The 21139-nt window shown below is 33.6% G+C and overlaps 1 protein-coding gene and 2 long non-coding RNA genes across 9 annotated transcripts; 1 reads left to right on the top strand and 2 right to left on the bottom strand.

Moving 5' to 3' along the window:
* The first annotated feature begins 953 nt into the window (after positions 1-953).
* On the top strand, positions 954-2359 carry LOC111917526 (putative F-box protein At1g32420). Its single transcript, XM_023913209.3, has one exon. It carries the CDS (start codon positions 1061-1063, stop codon positions 2222-2224), a length of 1164 nt encoding a protein of 387 aa, XP_023768977.1. The 5' UTR covers positions 954-1060; the 3' UTR covers positions 2225-2359.
* A 113-nt stretch (positions 2360-2472) lies between these two features.
* LOC122196440 (uncharacterized) lies at positions 2473-4115 on the bottom strand. Its single transcript, XR_006187861.2, has 2 exons — positions 3779-4115; positions 2473-3690 (listed from the first exon to the last, which is right to left on the bottom strand). It is a non-coding gene; the product is annotated as an uncharacterized LOC122196440 (long non-coding RNA).
* A 12566-nt stretch (positions 4116-16681) lies between these two features.
* On the bottom strand, positions 16682-18706 carry LOC111917726 (uncharacterized). 7 transcript variants are annotated; one of them, XR_006187860.1, is made up of 6 exons: positions 18550-18706; positions 18064-18469; positions 17443-17497; positions 17240-17350; positions 16991-17088; positions 16682-16901 (listed from the first exon to the last, which is right to left on the bottom strand). It is a non-coding gene; the product is annotated as an uncharacterized LOC111917726 (long non-coding RNA). The 7 variants fall into 7 exon arrangements; XR_006187857.1 differs by lacking the exon at positions 17240-17350; XR_006187855.1 differs by having other exon boundaries at positions 17443-18469.
* Between the last annotated feature and the right edge of the window lie 2433 nt (positions 18707-21139).

Consider the following 21139-nt stretch of genomic DNA (forward strand, 5'->3'; position numbering starts at 1 on the left):
ATTGGCAACAACCTTTCCACCTGCGTAAAAAGTTAAAACACTAATTGTTTCTAGAAACTAATTTCCAAAAAAAATTATTCTCACCCGTCGCTTGGCGCGGGTAAACGGCTAGTGTATATATATATATATATATATATATATATATATATATATATATATATATATATATATATATATATATAGAGAGAGAGAGAGAGAGAGAGAGATTCATACATGAGGTATAACAATTGGGGTACTTATAGAATTAGCCAATAAATATCCTATAAATATTTGATTTTGATATAAAGCAAGAGGGTATACCACAAGAAAAATAGGTGGTGGTCCGAAGGTAATGTGAAAGAAACACTATACCTTGGGTTTATGATGTGGGGGTAGGGAGTTTTAGGGGGGTGTTTGGATAGGAAAAAAAAAGGTGTTTATTGCTTATTCCTACAATAAGCTAATTTAAGTGTTTGGATAAAATCCAACTTATTAGGCTAAATAAGCTAATTTTAATAAGCATTCATCCCCATGTTTATTGTTTATTGCTTATTCCCACCACAAATAAGCTATAAGCAATAAGCTAATAATCTAATCCAAACATCCCTTTAGTTTCTCTTCACCACACTCTTTCTCCTCTTTTTTTGGCTTGAGCAATTAATTAAATGTAATTTTCATTTTTTTCATTTTTTTTATTTCCAATTTTTATTAAATTATATATATATATATATATATATATATATATATATATATATATATATATATATATATATATATATATATATATATATATATAGTATGAAGTTATAAAAAAACATTAAAGCTAATTAATTTTTAATTTTCTAAAATGGAATATAATATTTAATTTGTATAAAATATATTTAAAAAAATTTTAAAAAAATAGAATAAAACTCACGTGGCATTTGAAAAAGAAATTCTCACTTTTCACTTTTTTTTTTAATCATTGCTTCAGTTCTAAGAAATGGCTTTGCTTTATGATCTAATTTATTTACACAATTCCCCCAACAATGTCACGTAACAAAATCCTAGAAATTCATACACTGCACCATCCGAAATCAAAATGTCAGACGAAATTCCTTTCCATATCCAAGAGCTGATCATCAAAAGGCTTCCTGTCGTATCATTGCTTCGGTTCAGATCGGTCTCAAAAGCCTGGAAGTCATTGATCGACAGCTCTGACTTTGTTGCTGCTCACAGCGTTACTCAGCCTCAGCATCTGCTTTTATGGTACGGAAATCCGGATGATGACACCTCTGAAAAGTATGTTTCTTTCATAGACGATGACACCTTCCCTCAACAGAGGTTTGTTCATACCCTTCCTCCCTCTGTTAAACTACTGAAGCAGCCAAACATTATCGGTAGCTCACTCGGGTTGTTGTGCTTGCATGGTCTTTATGGGGACTTGAATACTGAGATGGTTGTTCTTTATAATCCTTCGACTAGAAAGTCAATTTATGTTTCTGTGCCTACGAATGTTAATCCATATTGTGAACCTAATCTTGGTTTTAGGGTTTGCCCTGTCACCTATGACCCTAAGATAGTTGAGATCACACTATTTCACAAACCTCGTTTCCATTGTGAAGCTAAAGTTTATACTGTGAGCTCAGGAAAATGGAGAAATATTACTAGCAATCTTCCTAATAAACCATTTCATGTTTTCTGGCCTCAAGTGGTTGTTGATAGGTTTATATATTGGTGTGCTTTTGACCCGTTGACTATGGATAAAGGGTTACCGAATCATAATGTGATAATGTCATTTGATATAACTAATGAGAGTTTTGAAGTGGTAGAGCTCCCAGATTGTTTAAGGCTTCACCCTCCTATTCAGTTGTGTATTTCTAATCTTAGAGAGTCTCTTGTCATGCTTGAATACGACAGTTTTGTGAAAGGTGCTTGTGGTGTATGGATGATGGAGAATGGTGTTAAGAAATCATTTAGAAAGTTGTTCACTGTTGAGGCACCATATTGGTCAAGGACATTATTAACACTGGGATTTAGGAAGAGTGGTCAACCTATAATGGAAGTGGAAAATCGTCATGATCATACTTTTGGACAGAGTGAAATTGTGGCCTATGAGCCCAACTCAGAATGCATCAATGATCTTGGGATTTATGGAGCAACTGGAACATTCTGTATGAATTCTTACATGGAAACACTAGTTTTGCTCGATCGATCTGATTGCAATACCAAGGCTGAAGTTGATGGATTTAGTGTGGACAATTGAGGAAAGATAATCACAGAAATTAGTTCAAGTTGGTAAAAAGTTAAATGCATCATATATAAAAGTTGATGTGTTAACTCAAGATCAGTTTTGTAGCTTATATGAATTGAATATGATGTTCGGTGATTATTTGTTTAACTTTGTTGGTGGTGGTCATGTTCTATTTAGAGTTTGTATGTGAAATTTTAGTCACAAAATTTCAGCATAAAGAATATTGAAAATTCACCATCCATACTAATGAGCAAACACACTAAGATGTAACTTTATGCATATTAATTGAAACTAATTTGATGTGCCTGTCATTTGGGAAGACCTTGATAGCACCTTTTAACAACAACAATTCAAACACTTTTCAAGGAAAGGGCAAATGTGTTCTTGTCAACCCAACCTAGGGATCAAACCATGACTAAGCTTTTGTGTAGCCCTTTTCCAAATCCTCAAACTTAAATCCTTTCGAACTAGGAATAAATAGGAGTAGGAGTTGTGATATACTTATTGAATGCCCTTTACTTGATAGCTTGGTACCTAGTACCTACACAGTTGCAACTAAAAACAAGGAGGTGAACGTCCAAAAGTGAGTAGCCCGAGTGCCTTTACTATGTCAATATCTAAGGTAAGGGGAGTCTCTCGACATGTTTAATTATATTTAGAACCACCGATATACAAGTTTGTGATGTATGGATGATGGAGCATGTATTCATGACCATTACTGGAGCGACATTTGTCTATACATATTGCTTTCTTTTCCTTCCAATTCTTATGTATTAGTATAATATATACATATTGCTCTTCTAGAAGGGGTGATCAGTCTTGTAAGGACAGACCATTAATCAAGTAATTAATGGTTGGCGGAGACACCATTAATCAAGTAATTAAGTGAAGAGTTTTTTTTTTTTTTTTGGCACATGTGTAGATGTTGGTAAGGTGGTCCGAGAGAAGCTTGATCTTTTGAAAAAATTGGGTGATTGTACGATCACCAAGTCTGAAGCTCTTTGTCTAACTCAATAGCTTTGCGTCTTTATGATCGTGAAACGCAGTGGCGGACCTTAGTAGGTCATTTAGGGTCCCGGGCCACTGCTCAATTTCCGGCACGCAGTGTAATTTTTTTTTTTTTTTGGTTTTTTCTAATAGGTGCACCTGCTTGAAAGATGAGAGACACCCCTACTAAAACAGTTTGCGTCCGCCATTGGTGAAACACATCCAGGCTTTTCCAAATATTGAGAGCGGTGAAGAAATGTATAAGTACACATACAACGAGGATGGGCCTGAAGAGGACTAATACACATAGACAGACTACCAAAGGGTCTAGAAATATAACAAAATTAATACACTAACAGGCCATAGATCATATAATATTGTATGTTAAACATGCACGTAATTTTATATCCCTCCATAGGCAAAAGAGAAACGAAATAACCGGAAGATCAACATGTAGTGCAGCCAATTATCTCTTGGTTAACATTAGGCTCCTGTAACACAAAGCATAAGCAAAAAATTTGGGAACTTGAAAATTATATGATTTTAGGGAACACAGGAAGCATAAACATTTATATATACCTGGAGTAATAAGCGGCCAGCTATGGATCCTCTACTAGATGGCATGATGTCAAGACTTGAACGGCAGAATATAAGCAATGTTACCACATCCAGATTGCATAAACATGTTAGAAAAGGAAAAAAACAGCATACATCAAATAGTGAGATGAATGTGACATAAGATTTAAGCACAAAAAGTGTTTGCCCTTGGATTGTTTGATTGACTGGTAGTTGAGAAGTGATATAATATGGTGATGCACAAGCAAAAAGCAACTAGTAAAATAATTATGTTTGAGGTACTCTCTTTTCCAGAAGTAAAATCCAGTAGCACACCTCCATTAACCTTCCACACTAATTTATAAAATGAAAAAAGATTTAGAGTAAGTAATGCATTATAATGAGAAACTTGTGTTCATAACCTTCCACACTAATTTATAAAATGAAAAAAGATTTAGGGTAAGTAATGCATTATAATGAGAAACTTGTGTTCCTAAACGAATATTAATATATTACTTTAAATCCTAACACAATTAGGAACAGTTACTTTTTGCTTCTTAAGATTTTTGCCACAAAACTTTGTCGTTAAGAATGTTGTCACATGACTTTTGCTTCTCAAGAATTTTGCCATAAAACTTTGCCGTTTAAGAATATTGCCACATAACTTTTCGACATTGTCAATTTGGTTCCCTACCAGCACACATAGGAATAGTGACTCTCAAAATTTTGCCACAAACCTTTGGCACTTTTTTAATTTTGGTCCTTGAAAATGAACATTATAACTTTTGACACCTTACCACTTTTTTATCCCTTACATAAATGGTCCATGGATTTTGTTCAGCTTGGCACTTTTGGTCTTTATATAGATTTTGTGGTCTTTATATAGGTTTTGCTATTATGCATCCCTATTTATTTACTTTGTTGTCTTGAACCTTTGCCATAAGTTATATAAATGATTTCTGCATTTTGATGGCTTATTAAGAAATCATCCACTTCTGATATTTTTTATTTAGTTTTTCTTGTTTTAAATGCAACGATTTTTGTGTTTTTTTCTTTAAAAGGTCTTGGGCGAAGCCCGAGATCACCTACTAGTTTATTTTATTTTATCATCAGATTCTTGTTACCTTATCTTTTTCTTGTTTCCTTTTTATCTCTCTTGTATGTTTGGGACTTTTTTTTATTTTTTCTCTCTGTTTAATCTTGGTTTGGTGAATAATAAAAGTTAATTTGGCCTAATATTGCTTTCTTCATGGTATCAGGGCGGTATTCCTCACAAAGCTTATCAATCCAACCCTAATTTACATCCATGACCGGAAAGGGAGGTTGGAAGAAAACAGGCGATGGCAAGACTGATGCCGTCGACACCAACTCACCCTAATACATACACCCTTCCGATTCACCTCGACAAATGCAAGTAAACGAACTGACATCAACTATGGTGATTGGATTAAAGAGATGATGAATTTTCTGTTTGCCACAAACGGGCCGTTTGTCAGAGGTTGCAGGGAAGAGGAGGAGCAGTGGCGGCGTCTGCACCCACCACAATAAGGATCACTCATGGACGACTTGCTAAGGCGGAAGCTCCAACGGTGAAGAGCTGTGCGTTTCAGTTGACTACCGAGGAGGCTTGGGCAGCGCCAGACATTTTGGCTGGTACGTATTTATCTTCCTACTCTATATTGATTTGTATTGCTTATGTGTATGCATTTGTGCTCATGTATAGGGACCTTTTTGGTCAATGGTATGTCGGCTCACATTCTATTCGACTCAGGTGCTAAGCAATCGTTTGTATCTCTTGTGCTTAGCAAGAAGTTCCAAGATGCGTCGGCAATTTGGATTCCCCGCTTGAGATTGGGATTGCGGATGATCGCGCTATGAGTGTTGTGAGGGTGTATCAGGACTGTGTCCTAGATGTGTTTGGGGAGAGGTTTCGTGTTGATCTAGTCCCGATACCGTTATGAGGGCTGAAGGTGATCATCAGGATGGACTGGTTGGGGGCCAATGGGGCCATGATAGATTGTGAGCACCAGCTGGTGAGAGTTCGAACCCTAAGTGGGGGAGAACTGGTTATTCATGGAGAAAGGGTCTCGCAGGGGCCAACCCTCTATTTAGCTGCGAGGGCTAGGAGACTTCTCGATCGTGGTTGTTTGGGATTTTTGGCGTGTATCTCAGATACGAGGGTTGAGCCTACGACATATTTGGGTAATGTTCCAGTTGTACGAGAATTTCGGGATGTCTTTCCTGAAGAGTTACCGGGGGTGCGTCCGGAGAGACGGGTAGAGTTTTGCATTTATTTGGTACCGGGTGATGCTCTGATTGCCTAAGCACCGTATTGATTGGCTCCGCCCGAGATGCAGGAGCTATCTACACAACTTTAGGAGCTGCTAGACCGAGGGTTTATCTGTCCGAGTAGTTCCACGGCGGGAGCACCGATCCTGTTCGTGAAAAAGAAGGACGGATCACACAAGATGTGTATTGATTATCGGGAGCTAAACAAGTTAACGGTGAAAAACCGTTATCCTCTCTTAAGGATCAATGATTTGTTCGATCAGCTACAAAGTGCATCTTGGTTTTCCAAGATTGATCTTCTGTCGGGGTACCATCAAATGATGAAGATATACCAATATACCAAAGACAACTTTCAGAACTCGGTACGGGCAATATGAGTTTGTGGTGATGCCATTCGGGCTCACCAATGCCCCATCAGCGTTCATGGATCTCATGAACAAGGTGTGTAGACTGATGCTGGATCGGTCGGTGATCATGTTCATTGATGACATCCTGGTCTATTGTAAGACCAAGGATCATCACGAATAGCATTTGAGGGAGGTATTGGAAACACTGAGGACAGAAAGGCTATATGCCAAGTTCTCTAAGTGTGATTTCTGGTTGCGAGAGGTGCTGTTTCTGGGGCACATCATCAACCAGAAGGGTATTTCGGTTGATCCAGCCAAAGTTGAGGCAATGGTGCGGTGGAAAGTATCGAAGAATGCATCTGCGATCCGTAGCTTCATGGGTTTAGCGGGCTATTATCGGGGATTTATCTAGGATTTCTCCAAGATCGATGTGTCATTGACCCATTTGACCAAGAAGAATGTGACTTTCCGATGGGGCCCGGACCAATAGTCGGCTTTCAAGACCTTGAGACAGAGGTTGTGAGGCTCTAATCATATTACTACCAGAGTGGTTGGACGATTTGGTAGTTTACTATGATGCATCAATCTCAAGGTTAGGGGCAGTACTGATGTAGAGGGGGCATGTGATCGTGTACGCCTGGAGGCAACTGAAGCTTCATGAGGCAAACTACCCCACTCACGACCTGGAATTAGGGGTAGTGGTGTTTGCCCTCAAAATCTGGAGGCATTACTTGTATGGGGTGCGGTGCACCATTTATACTGACCACAAAAGTTTGAAGTATTTGATGGATTAGCAGAACCTTAACACGCGACAGAGGAGGTGGTTGGATGTACTAAAAGATTATGACTGTGAGATCTTATACCATCTAGGGAAGGAAAACGTCGTGGCCAACGCTTTGATCCGCAAGACGGCGAGTTCCCCAATTGGGAACGTTTGTTTGAGGATGACAGTGATCTCTCTGTTGTTGGATATGATCAAGGAGGCTCAAGTGGAGGATTTGAAGAGAGAATATTGGAAGTTACAGCGGATACGAGGTTAGATTCCTTTGTTCGTCCGGGATGGTCGGGGTCACTTGACCCAGTGTCGTCGAGTGTGGGTTCCAACATCTGGAGGAGTGAGGCAGAAAATATTGGAAGAGGCACAAAAGTCCAAGTTCTCTATACACCCATGGGCTACAAAAATGTATAAAGAACTGAGACTGAGTTACTGGTGACCCTGCAAGAAGCAGGAGATCGCCTGGTTCGTGGAGCGGTGCTTGACCTGCCAAAAGGTCAAGGCCGAACATCAGCGGCCTCATGGCAAGGTTCAGCCACTACCCATTCCCATGTGGAAATGAGAAGAGATCACCATGGTCTTCATCACAAATTTGTCGAGGACGGCCAGTTGTGTGGATGCCATACGGGTTATTATGGACAGGTTGACGAAGATTGCCCACTTTATTCCGATCTCCGAGAGAATCTCCGCAGAGAAATTAGCAGATATTTACATGTGAGAGGTGGTGGTTAGGCACGGGATGCCAGCGTCAGTAGTCTCCGACCGGTATGTTCGATTCATATCTAGATTCTGGAAGAAGTTCCACAAGGAACCGGGCACTCAATTGCATTTCAGCACGACATACCACCCCCAAATAGATGACCAGAGCGAGAGGACGGTACAGACACTCGAGGATATGCTTCGGGCATGCGTGTTGGATTTTGGAGGAAGTTGGGATACATACCTCCCATTGGCAGAGTTTTTGTATAACAATAGCTATCATGCTAGTATCGACCGACCCCTGTTGAGATGCTGTATGGTCGGAGATGTAGGACCCAGTTTGTTGGGGCGAGGTTGGACACCGAGTCATAGGGAGCACCGAGATAGTGCTCAAAACTACCAGGTTGATTTAGCAGGTGCACGACTGGCTGCGAGTCGCACAGAGCCGTCAGAAAAGTTATGCTGATCAGTGTTGATCGAATCTTATGTTCCATGTGGGGGGCTTTGTGTTACTGGAAATGTCGTCATGAAAAGGGGTCATAAGGTTCCTAAAGAGGGGCAAGTTAGGGCCTCGATCTATTGGCCCGTTCAAGATTTCGGCATGAGTGGGCAAGGTGGCTTACCGTTTGGATCTACCAGACGAGCTTAGTCGGATACACAACACCTTCCACGTGTCCTAACTTCGGAAGTATGTCACAGACGAAGTCGCAATCATTTCTCTAGACGACATTCAGGTGGATGATAGCCTGAACTCCATTGAGCGGCCTATTGCGGTCTTGGATAGGAAAGTTAAGGTCCTTCGTAATAAAGAGGTGAAGCTATTAAAGGTGCAATGGCAGCACCAAAGGGGCTCTGAATGGACTTGGGAACCGGAGGATGAGATGCAAGAGCACTACCTTGATTTGTTCACATCAGCAGACTTTGAGGACGAAGTCTAGTTCAAGTTTGGAAGATTTGTAACACTCGTTTTAGGTAACAAAAACTTTTCAAAATTTTAGGGTTTTAGTTTGGAACTTGACGAGTTGAGGATCTCTAACTCGTCGAGTAGAGATCACTAGTGGGATGCAAAATTCAGGTCCTACTCGACAAGTTGGAAGGCCCAACTCGACGAGTAGGCGCTATAAAGGAAAACCCTAATTTTTAGGGTTTGCACCCTATATAATCTCCTTAAAACCTTGAGGCTGACCTTTCATCAGCCTCCAAAACCAAAGAACGTCTTTGCTAAACCCTAGTCTCCATTTTCACTCATATTGTGAGCTAGAGTGACTTTTGGAGCTTAAGAAGAAGAAGAGAGTGAGAAGAAGGAGAAGATCCAGCAAACAAAGCCCTCACTCTTGAGTTTGACCATCTTGTGGACTATTATAAGCATTCAAGATTTGATTTTTATCTTAGAAGATGGCTAGATCTGGAGTTTACTCTTCAGTTCTTATCATTCTTGTTGATTGCATGCATAAGGTTCATAAAGTTTGCAACTTTATGAATCTCCAGGGCAAAATGGTCCCATAGTGGGCTAGATCTAGCTTTTGGTCAAGCATGGATGCCATGCATGGAATTTAGGGTATATATTTCCCTCTTTGGCCTTTTTTACTTCAAGACATGCATTGGACTTGCATTTCTATAAAGTCTCCATCTTTGGAACATTTTGAGGATTAGAACATCTTCTAGAAAGGAGGGATTCCAGATCCCTAGAGTCTTGAACCTTATGGCTATGCTTTTGAGCTTTCCAACCTTTATTAAGGGGTTTAGAGCATTCAGAGTGGTTCGAGGGGATAGACTTGGAAACTTTATCCTTCTAGACGAGTTGCTTTGGCAACTCAACGAGTTGGATTGAGATTCCCCGTCTACTCGACATGAGTGAACTCGACGAGTTGAGGAGACAACTCAACGAGTTGGCTAGGGTTTGTCCTAGTTTTCTTGACTCTGAAAGAACTTGACGAATTTCTATATGCACTTGACGAGTTGGGGTCAACACGGATTGTTGACTTGGACTTTGACCAGGGTTGACCAAGTTTGACCTTGAGGGTATTTTTGGTATTCCGGAAGTTTGACAAAACTAGTCATATGATGATTGTAGGCAGTTGAGTTGGAGCTACGTGCTGGGACTTATCCGATCTTATCTTATCAGTTCAGCTTTCTTGAGAAGGTGAGTCTCCTCACCATACCAATAGGTCGAAGGCACCAAGGCCTAACCATTTTATGATATGTGGTGCACTAGTTGATATAGTGTTATGTGGCATAATTGTTGATTATATGCTAGGACGTATGCTAGTTATATATGTCGTACAATTGTATGAAAGACCATGGGGCGGCCTATGACACCTGGATGTAAGACCATGTGGAGAGCCCATATCTTTCTTATTAAAGATCATGGGGGAGCCCATGACACCTGGATGTAAGACCATGTGGAGAGCCCATGGCTTTCCTATTAAAGACCATAGGGGGAGCCCATGGTACTTAGGTGTAAGACCATGTGGGGAGCCCATGGCATCCTAGAGTAAGACCCTGGGGAGCCAACGACATCCTTATATGTTTGTATGCATGGCTTATGTAGTTTATGTAACTTTTATAGCTAATATGGAATATGTGATTATGTGGACTATGTGGGGTATGCTCTGGGGAACTTACTAAGCATTAGCTTACAGTTTGTTGATTTGTTTCAGGTACATCTTAGCCTAAAGGCAAGGGCAAGGCTTGATGGCATGGAATGCACTCTCTGACACTTGATTTGATGGGACACTCTGATATTTGGAATAGAATGTTAATGTCATGGATTTTGAAAACAATTGTCATTGTTACTTCATGTCTTATGGGAATGATTTGGTTAATTAAAAATGAAAATTTTATTTGAAACATTTGGGTCATTACAAATATGGCATCCATTGATTTGGTAGAAATGATCTGAGTACCATAAATACCATTCGATTAATTTCAATACCATACCCCCGTGTGTTATTTTTCTACTTATTTAAAAAAATGTCACAAATCATCTTGACCTTCTATTAATTTGATCTAACGGCTATTATTTGGTTCTTAGGTTCTCGGGAATATATAAGTTCTCAAATGATCATATATATATATATATATATATATATATATATATATATATATATATAAAGAGAGAGAGAGAGAGCTAGGTTCAAATGTTTCCAGCAACTAAACAACTATTGTCTGCCTAAATGCACCAATGAGAACTCAAGAAATAATAAATAATTAAATAAATCATTAAAGGGTATTTTGGACCTTTTTGTACTTTTAATTAAGGAAATCATTCAATTAAGGAAAATAAAGTGAATATATTTGACCTAGTTATGTGTGTGGCCGAACACGTTCATTATCGACATCAACACCATCACCATCACCGCTGCCCTTTTCACTCCAAAAACCCACTGCGATCAAGACTCCTCAACAGGTCTGAAACCCAAATCGGTTCCATTAAATCCCATCAAGACTCGTCAACAGGTCTGAAACCCAAATCGGCAAGACCAGGCCTTTAAGAATATTCAAAACTAAGTCGTTATATATGGAATTCCTGAAGTTAATCTTCCCTAGTTCTCCTTATGTAAAAATATTCAAAACGAAGTCGCTATATATCGAATCAACTTGAAGAGGTCGTGATTCGTCAAAGTATTTTCTTTTTTGCTGTTATCGATTGAAATCTCAAGGTTAGTATTTATCTCTAGCGTATTCTTTCTTGTATTGTAGTTGTTTGCTAATTTTAAATATTGATTGCTGCTGTACGCAGTATTTGGTAATTATGTGCTTTTCGTTGATTAGAGTTCAATAAGCAGCTTGTCTAGCTTTTTCTTTTCTATATTATAATGCAAGAATGAGTTATTTTTCATTTGTATTTTCGATTTTTTTAACTGTAAACCTAGTTTCAAATTTTGTGATTTTAGTGATCGTTTTATTTAAACCTAATAAAAAAGAATACTGTATTCTCAAGAATTTTGGAGTAACCCTTTCTTTGTCCAACAATCGACAAACCTGGCACCTGTGCATAGACTTCTTCCAACCCAGCTAGTGAGTTAGAGCAAAAAGCCTATTTATGTGAGAGTATGTAAGTCTGGATGCACAACGTACAACGTTTTTTGAAGAGTGAATGCACGATTATTTGGATGAAATTGACAAGTTCACAGATTGGTTCTATGGGAGTAATAACTATCGTTTGCAGATCTATTTACACTTTTTTGACGTTTCTACCCCTAGCTTTGTCTTGCATCAATGGAGTGTTTTCTTGTTTAGTTTCTCTTGTGTTTCTAGATTTTTTGGCTTGAATTCTACTTCTCTGTTGTATGGTTTATGCTCAGGGTTTGATTTTTACCGTAGTCAATGTCTAATTTATCATCAAATTAACTGATTATAATTCATGAATTACATTTTTTTTGATTCTACAACCTTAGCTTACTAGATTGACTTTTAAGCAGGATTTTTTTGCTGCTACTGTCTATATAATTGTCTTTAATCAATTTCTTTGTTTTAACTTTTGTTTTTCTTGTTATTTGTAGTTGTAGTTTTCTAGATGATTACTCATGTATTTCATCTAATAAGGTTTTAATGTACAACATCAACATGCCTAGAGATATGAAGCAAACCTTATGACATGCTTACTATATGATCCATATCTTAAGGTATTAATGATGATTTTATCCATTCATGTTGTTGTTATCATGGATTTTTGTTTATATGTATTGATTTGTAACTTACAGATAACCATTGAAAAGCACATGCAAAGAAACTATGGACAATATTCTTTAAGAATCAAATTTTTAGAATATTATTTGATGAAAATGATTACATTTTGACATTCTGTCAGAATTTGAATGAAAATCCTTAAGCTGAGGATTTTTTTTCATACGAGAATGCAAACAAATGTTCATTCTATGAGACTATAAATATTACATAAAACACGTGTTGTTAGTAATTATGATAGAGTACATTTATACATGCTTTTAGAATGTTTATGTATATAGAAGAAAAGACTATAATTTAAGTGTATTCTGTCATTTATTTTGTTAGAATTTATTTATATATATTCATTTTGTTAGAATGTCTTTTGACAATGTTTGTTAACAACAAGTATATTTGTTTAACTGATAATACTAACTAGTAATGTGTCTTATTCTTTCAGAATTGCATGGAGAATGAATTCAATATTGATCATACAAGAGAAATATTTGGAATCGAATTCAACAACAAGTATATATGTGAAGATCAAGTGGATTATATGGATCACTGAAGAAGGTCAAGTGTATTTGTTCAATAATTGTATATTCAAGAATGCTGTTTTTTAAGAATTTTATTCATATTTGATGATATTCTATTAGAATAAGTATAAATAAATGTATGAATTTGTATTTTATTTCGGATGTGTATTAAAAATAAAATTGTAGGCCCAACTTGGATGTATATGAATAATAATCTAGAGTTCTTAAATCCACTTAATTATCAAAAATATATGCATTGAAAATATATTCTGCAAGAATAAAATCGAAAATATATTTACTAGTTTATGGTTGACAGTCTATCATTCTGACAGAATAAATCGGATTTATAAATTCTCATTAATTTAAAATATTCAGATTTTTAAAAATAAAACAATTAATTATCCCTAAAAATCCGAAAATTTCCTTTTTTAATATAGGTTAATTGACTAAAATGTCCTTATTCTGAAATTTGTGTGATTATATGGTACATGTTATCATATTCTACTATCATAGACTTTCAGATCATGAAATTTGATTCTATTCCATCTAATGGTCCAGATCTGTACATTCTGTCACACAATAGTTACTAGAAACAAAATAATCTGACCGTGTATATATATATATATATATATATATATATATATATATATATATATATATATAAAGTATGATAATTACACTCTAAAACCTATACTAAAGCGAACTATCTAATACATAGTCTCAATAATTGGAAACATTAAAAATTCATCGACACGCGATTTCACAGTTTCAGATGGTAGTAAAGTTAAGCTCATACTGCTAGGTATCATGTTTTCCTTTAAGACCAGAAAGCATGTTTATGTCATGTATTTAGTAAGAACAGGAAACTCGACACGACAAAATCTAGTGTATATATTTAAATGACTAATTGCTTGTATTATTATTCCTATTTTGAGTATAAACACAAATGAAATCAGTAAAGTTTAAACCTTGCCAGCCAAAAATCTTCAAATCCTATCATAAGATTTTTTTTTTAAATTTATTAATTCATAAGTAATAGAATTAGTTTTACCATAAGGATATAAGAAATACTGGTTTCATGCTCCATAGAAAAATGTCTTATTAACAAACTGATTTATTCCCTAAGCAATAGTTATGTTTTATGTGTAATTTAGTTATCGAAAACTGTTTATGACCAAATTGGTCTCCTCAATTATCAAAATCTAAAAAATTACCTTAGAACACATGATTAGCCGATAAATTATATAGATGTCCAAACAAAGCTAGGAGAATCTACTTCATGATTGATTAGTTAAAGCCGTTGGATAGCGTCATGGAGTTTCTAACTTACTCTTTCTTAATCATCCAAGACAAAACACAAATTAAACCCAAATTAACATCAAACAAGAAGAAAATTTTAACAATATAGATTTTGGAAGAGTTTTTGACTAAATTTGCAATCAATTGGGGACTTGGGACATATAAAAATCGCAAGGGAATCACAAAATTGAGCAAAATCAACTTCCTAATTGCAAGTTAATGTTAATGTTTATCAATTTCTATAGAAAATTCCTAAACCAATTTTTTTCCTCTAAATTTTTTGCGATACACACTAAAATAAATAAAAAAAACAATAATAAAAAATAGAAGCCTTGTTGAGCAGGAAAACAAGCGATATTACAGAAACCCTAATCTCCTCCCAAATACAATCTAGATGCAAAGTAAATCTAAACTGAAAGACAAAACATAAGAGAATAAGATGGACTTGATATCATCTATTGTGTGAAGCTAGGGCATCTTTCTCATTCACTTAACAAAAACAAATGCAACCCAAATCATCAAAATAACTATTATTATAAACTCAAAAAAACCGTATTCCAAAAAAAAGAGAAATAACATCATTTCCATTGATACGATTAAGAAATAATCACCAACGGAATCAAGAAATTAGAGAAGACGACGTCAACAAAATCCAAAGGAGCCGTCAAAAAAATTTGACCCCATAAAAAATTAAACTGGACCCAAATTCAATAATCCATGGGATTATACAAAAGCCAAACTACAAAGACGTCAATGGAGACCTTATAATAATAATAAACATACAATGAAAACAGAAGAAAGTCTAACCTCTGTGAAAAATTCGGAGAAAATCAACCAATAACATTATTCAAGCGGATAATAGTTAGAATCAGAAGTCACTCGGTCTAAGAATGCAAACACTTGCACCAATTTCGTGTGTGAATTGTATATTTTAAGAGGAGACATTCTCTATGAGCTCTTACTTTTGTCCTCGATATTATGATTGTTCATGAACTTACCTCTATATGAGGAATTGAAAATAACAAAGGATATGTCATGAAACAAAAATGAGATGAATTAACTATGTCGCTGATCAATCAATACGACACATCCATTGAGGGATGAGAGGCAATGAGAATCGACGTTATATCTCCACGGCGTCGTTCCGAATAGAGGTTACGTGGCGTGAAAAGAAACATGTAAAATTGATGTAAGTGGCATGAGATAAAAAGGAATTATATATATATATATATATATATATATATATATATATATATATATATATATATATATATATATATATATATATATATATATATATATATATATATATATATATATATATATATATATACTAGTTGTTTACCCGCGCCAAGCGAAGGGTGCGGATTTTTTTTTTCCAAAAATTAGTTCCCGGAGAAGATTAATTGTTTTGCGCAAATAGTTGTGTGTTTTACGTTTTTGATAGTGTCGAGATCTTCAAAACATATAGGCTCACTAATATGTGATAAAAGTATATGAATGTAGTACAGTCATCCCCTTTAGTTACACTACAAGAAACCAAACGACCTCTAATAATAATAATAAACTAAATATCCGTTGCTAGAAATTGGGAAATTAAAAATTCTAGTATTCATTATTGTGAAGCATGTTCACAAAACTTTTCAATGTGGTAAATTGTCAAAACTTTTTAATGCTATAAATTGGCTTTTTTATTTGTATATATTTTATAAAAAATAAAATTATCAATATTTGACAATATCTTATATAACTTCATTAATACTTACAGAGATGTACTATTTACACTACTGCTTTTTAGTTCACACATTTACATTGCTGCAATAACCAAAAACCAGTCAATTTGCATCCAAATTATGAAAACCGGCCTTTTGACTTTATAAATCAAATTCTCTTTGAAAACGGACAACATATACACGCTAACATATCAATGCAGGAACATTCTAGTACACATGAAGATTTCAAACTCACGGTTTATACAAATACATTAGCTAAGTTTTTTAGTTTAACAATCAATTCAAAACAAACTAGAATCAATAACTCTAAGTTGTATTAGAGAAACTATCTATTTTTTTAGAGATAAATACCCAAAAAAATTATTAAAAAAAAACAAACAATCTTTTTTGTAGAATTCCCTTACAACAATTTGTTCCAATATTTGACCATTTTACCCTTGGGACTTCCGTTACCTGCTATGAGTTTTGGATCTATATGTATATTGTCTTTTTGGTGTTGGTTTTAAAGTATTGTGTATTTTCTGTGTACATCCCTACCGCCTTGCTTTCTTTTCATTTTATGACCATTTTACCCTTAGCTCTAATTGGAAGGTTATATGGCCTTTTTATATTATTTGTCCTTACTAACACATGTTTTTATCATACACAAATACAATATAGTTAAATGGAATATCATTTTAACAAATAACCAAATAGAAACTAAGAAACTAAATGCACCTCCAGAACCCAAGAACCGATTTAGGAGCCTCATCATACCTTTCAAGCTCCTTTTTATGCACCTTCAATTAACAACACTAAAACCTACAATTGAAAGGATTAAGTGTTTAATAACTGAATATATCTAATGAATTGCAAAAATACATGTGTATTAGTATAATTTCGTCATTTACCCTTTAACAAATGACTTTCTAAATACCATCCTGAATGGAATTAAAATTGGATTATTCTTAAACATGTTGCTGCTCCTAACCTTCAACAATTCTATGACCTACAGAAATATATAATTTCAAAAGTTACTTGACTGCTTCTATATCATCTTTCAAAGCCTAGGCCTACTAACTTCTTTTATGTAGCTGTCAATATACAAAGTTCCACAAAAATTACAAAGAAATCAACACAAAAAAATTAAATATACTAACATTGTTGTAGTTGTTGATGTGTTAAAATATTTGTTGTTTTTTGGAACGGTATAGGAAATCATCAATTGGGTTGACTACCTGGAAAAAAACTTTGATCTAGTCCTAGAATACCTAGAAATTAGCATGAAACTCGTCTCAAAATCCTAGAATAATTCGTCATTTTCATAATCCATAACAAAACAATAGAATACACTTTATTATACCTCAACAGGTTGGAAGGTCTACAATTGTAACCATGCCAGTCTTGACTGCTATGACCTGAGAACAAATAAAAAAGGATGAAAACCCCTGAATCTTTGGGTGAATATATGTACTTCAGTGGTTGGTAATAAACTACATAAATTTCAGTAAATAATACAATTTATCCGAATGAAGTTCAAGAGAGCAAAAAAATATTATCTTGTTGTGACTCCTCTGTAGTGGAATCCTTGGGTTCATTTTCCATGATCTGGATATGAAGAGGCTACATAATATCAAATAATTAACCTTCTCTCAAATTCAAATTTAATGAATCATTTCTTCCTAAAACCCAATAGTTTGAAAGCATGAATTCTGATCTTAACCTTGGAAACATAAAAATTTCAACTTAGGAATCAACATAACAAAAATAACTGGTGTTTCAAAGAAAATAGAGTAAATGATTAAAGAACAAAATGAAAGAATTAGACCAATATACGCATTCTTGAGGGCAACTATTTTGGAAGAACAATATGAAAAAGCATACCAAATGGTTCCATTTTGGCAATACAATCCTTCAAGTTTCTTGTTGCAACATAACATCATTATTTGCTTATTTAATTGCAGAAATTAATGAAAGACATTACCTTTTTCAATAAGACTGGGATCATCAACGTCGTTGTTTGTTTATTTAATTGTGGTGGTGGCTCTTAGGGCTTTTTTACAGAGAGAGATGGAGGAATGTTGTCGCTGGCTCAAAACATTTCTTGGTAAGGGAACAGGGGAGCTCTGAGAGCTCTAAGCTAGGGTTTTTAATGGAGATTACAGCGAGAGAGATGAAGATGTATCTTCAGCCACTACAGAAAATCGAAAAGTGAAAGAACCCAAAATCGAAACGAAACTTTAAAAAATACATATCAACTTAGGGCTAGAAAACATAATGCGTGTTAGGACTCTTACCTGGTTCTACCTACTTGACATGATAGTGCAGCGATGTCATTGTTTCAACCACCACCACTTGCATAAACGTTCTGTTAATATGAACCATTAGACCTACATGGAATCAAAGATCCATACATCAAGCTGAGAGAGAGAAAGAGAGAGAACAAAACTAAATTGGACAGCGTAAACACCTAAATATGTAATTTGTAATGGGTGATGGCTTCGATTGAGCCTGGGATGAGTCTCTTCAATTTATTGTGTATTCCTGAAGAAGATGGATTTTCACAAAAATAGGAGCGGAGAAGTTGCCCTTCTGTTGAAGTAGTTGGACGGGATAAGGAAGGAGACCGGTTCCAAAGCTATTGACATTTAAAGTTTAAAAAGTATGTTAGAACGGATAAGATTATTTTTTCTTCAATGCATAAAGTTGTTGTACATGGTGTTTTAAGAGGTGTACCTCTTAAAATTCAGCATTTAAGGATAAATGCTTATTAAGGTATATATATATATATATATATATATATATATATATATATATATATATATATATATATATATATATATATATATATATAAGTTCATGTGAGACAACTTAATTTTGTGATACCGTGAGACGCAATCATACCTACTCATTTTGTAGATAAAAAAATATTTTTAAAATACAAAATAATTGAAAATTTTCGAATTTTTTTTAAATATTATTTTCTTCATTTATATTTTCCAAGAGTAAATTTAAAAATTTTTAAAAAAATTACCGTTTTTTTTTTACATATTCTAGTATAATATTAGAATATTTTACGTATCTGATAAATCTAGCGGAACATTGTTTTATTCTAATATTCTAAAAATCACATTAGAATATTTACAGTATAATATTCTATTAGAATATTTCATGTATTTTTTCTAAAAAAATGGTAATTTTTTAATTTTTTAGGTAAATAAAATGACGAAGATAATAATTAATTTTTTTTCCAGATTTTTTCTTTTATTTTGCATTTTAAAATTACTTTTAGATTGCATCTCACGGTCTTACAAAAGTAGTATGGTCTCAAATAAACCTATATATATATATATATATATATATATATATATATATATATATATATATATATATATATATATACTAGTCGAATCTCCACACATTGACCGTGAATATAATTATTTAATTAAAATAATAACATTTAACAAATTGTGATTTAGTATTTATACACGTAAAACCAATATCAATAGCAAAACAAACTCTATATTTAACATATTTGTTTTATTAGTTTTAATAAATTTATATCATTAGTTATTTTCACTATTAATTCATGATTTTATAGACCGTTTTATGTTGTGTAAATTATATATCAAACATATATTAATTTCTATGTATAAAAAAAAGTAGTATGAAAAAATAAATACTACAAGTTTTGATAAATTTATAGAACATTATAAGTTGTGAAAATAATATATAAAACGTATATCGATTTGTATTTAAAACAAATAAGAAATAGTATGAATAACACAATAGTTTTTAATTAAATAAAAACACTACAACTTTATAATATTTACATCAAACAAAACCTATTAAACACTTATAAATCATTCAAATTGAATACTTAGAAATCAACATACATTTTATATATAGAAACATTATTATAAAAAATTTATGCTGAAATAACCATTGATGCGTCAAAACTTTTTTTTTAACTCTTTCATTTTGAATCACAAATATTTTCAAACATATGATTTTTTAATCAAAACTTACTTATATACTACTAATATATCTACAATGTGTATAATAAATAAGTGGAAAATAAAAAAGCATTACACATTAATAACCATAAGTTTAAAAAACTTTTGAATGTAGTGGAAAATATAAAGACAAATTACATTAATTTTAAATAAAAAAACTATTGAGTTGTAGTGAGAGTTTTAAACTCTTGATTTGTGTCAAATAATATAATATAAATATTAACAATTATACGTTATAAAAACAATATATAAGTATTTATGATTGAAATAATAATTTTTATACTAAGTTGTAACTAATATTATAATAATTTGAAGTATACGATAAGAAAGATATAAAAAGTTGTGTTTGAATCAAATAGAATTAACTTTTTGATTTAAAATTATTTTAAACTATAGGTATTTTTAACTAATTTATTTGAATATATTTTATTTTCTATATTATTATTATTATTATTATTATTATTATTATTATTATTATTATTATTATTATTATTATTATTATTTCAAATATCAATAATTTGTTAATATAATATAATATAATATATTATTTAGTTTTATGTTATTTAAAACAGTTATTACTTTTTAGTAATTAAAACTACTTATTTGAGTTTACATGAATTTATATTTGAAAAACTTGCAATTCTTTTCTTACATCCATGGAGCCACTCACATAACTCTTCAAACCCTACAAATATAATCTATCATTTTGTGTTGACATACATGAAATATGTAATCTACAAATTTCACATATATGCTAAATATTTAATTTAAATCATCAATTAAATAACATTATTTGAAGAGTTTTAAGAGTTATAAATCATAATATTTCAATTAATAATAAATTAATTTGTATAAGTTGAATAGTCTTGTGAGTTTTAAATGCATGAGGTTCAAGGAAAAATGGCTTTGGGAGTTACAAATGAATGAGGTTCAAGGAAAAATGTTAGTTTTATAAGATACTAGGTCAATCCTCACGCGTTACGTGCAAATATAATTATTTAATTAAAATAATAAAATTTTACAAATTGTGATTTAAAATTAATA

Source organism: Lactuca sativa, chromosome 2 (assembly GCF_002870075.4).
Source record: "Lactuca sativa cultivar Salinas chromosome 2, Lsat_Salinas_v11, whole genome shotgun sequence".
NCBI classification, from domain to species: domain Eukaryota; kingdom Viridiplantae; phylum Streptophyta; class Magnoliopsida; order Asterales; family Asteraceae; genus Lactuca; species Lactuca sativa.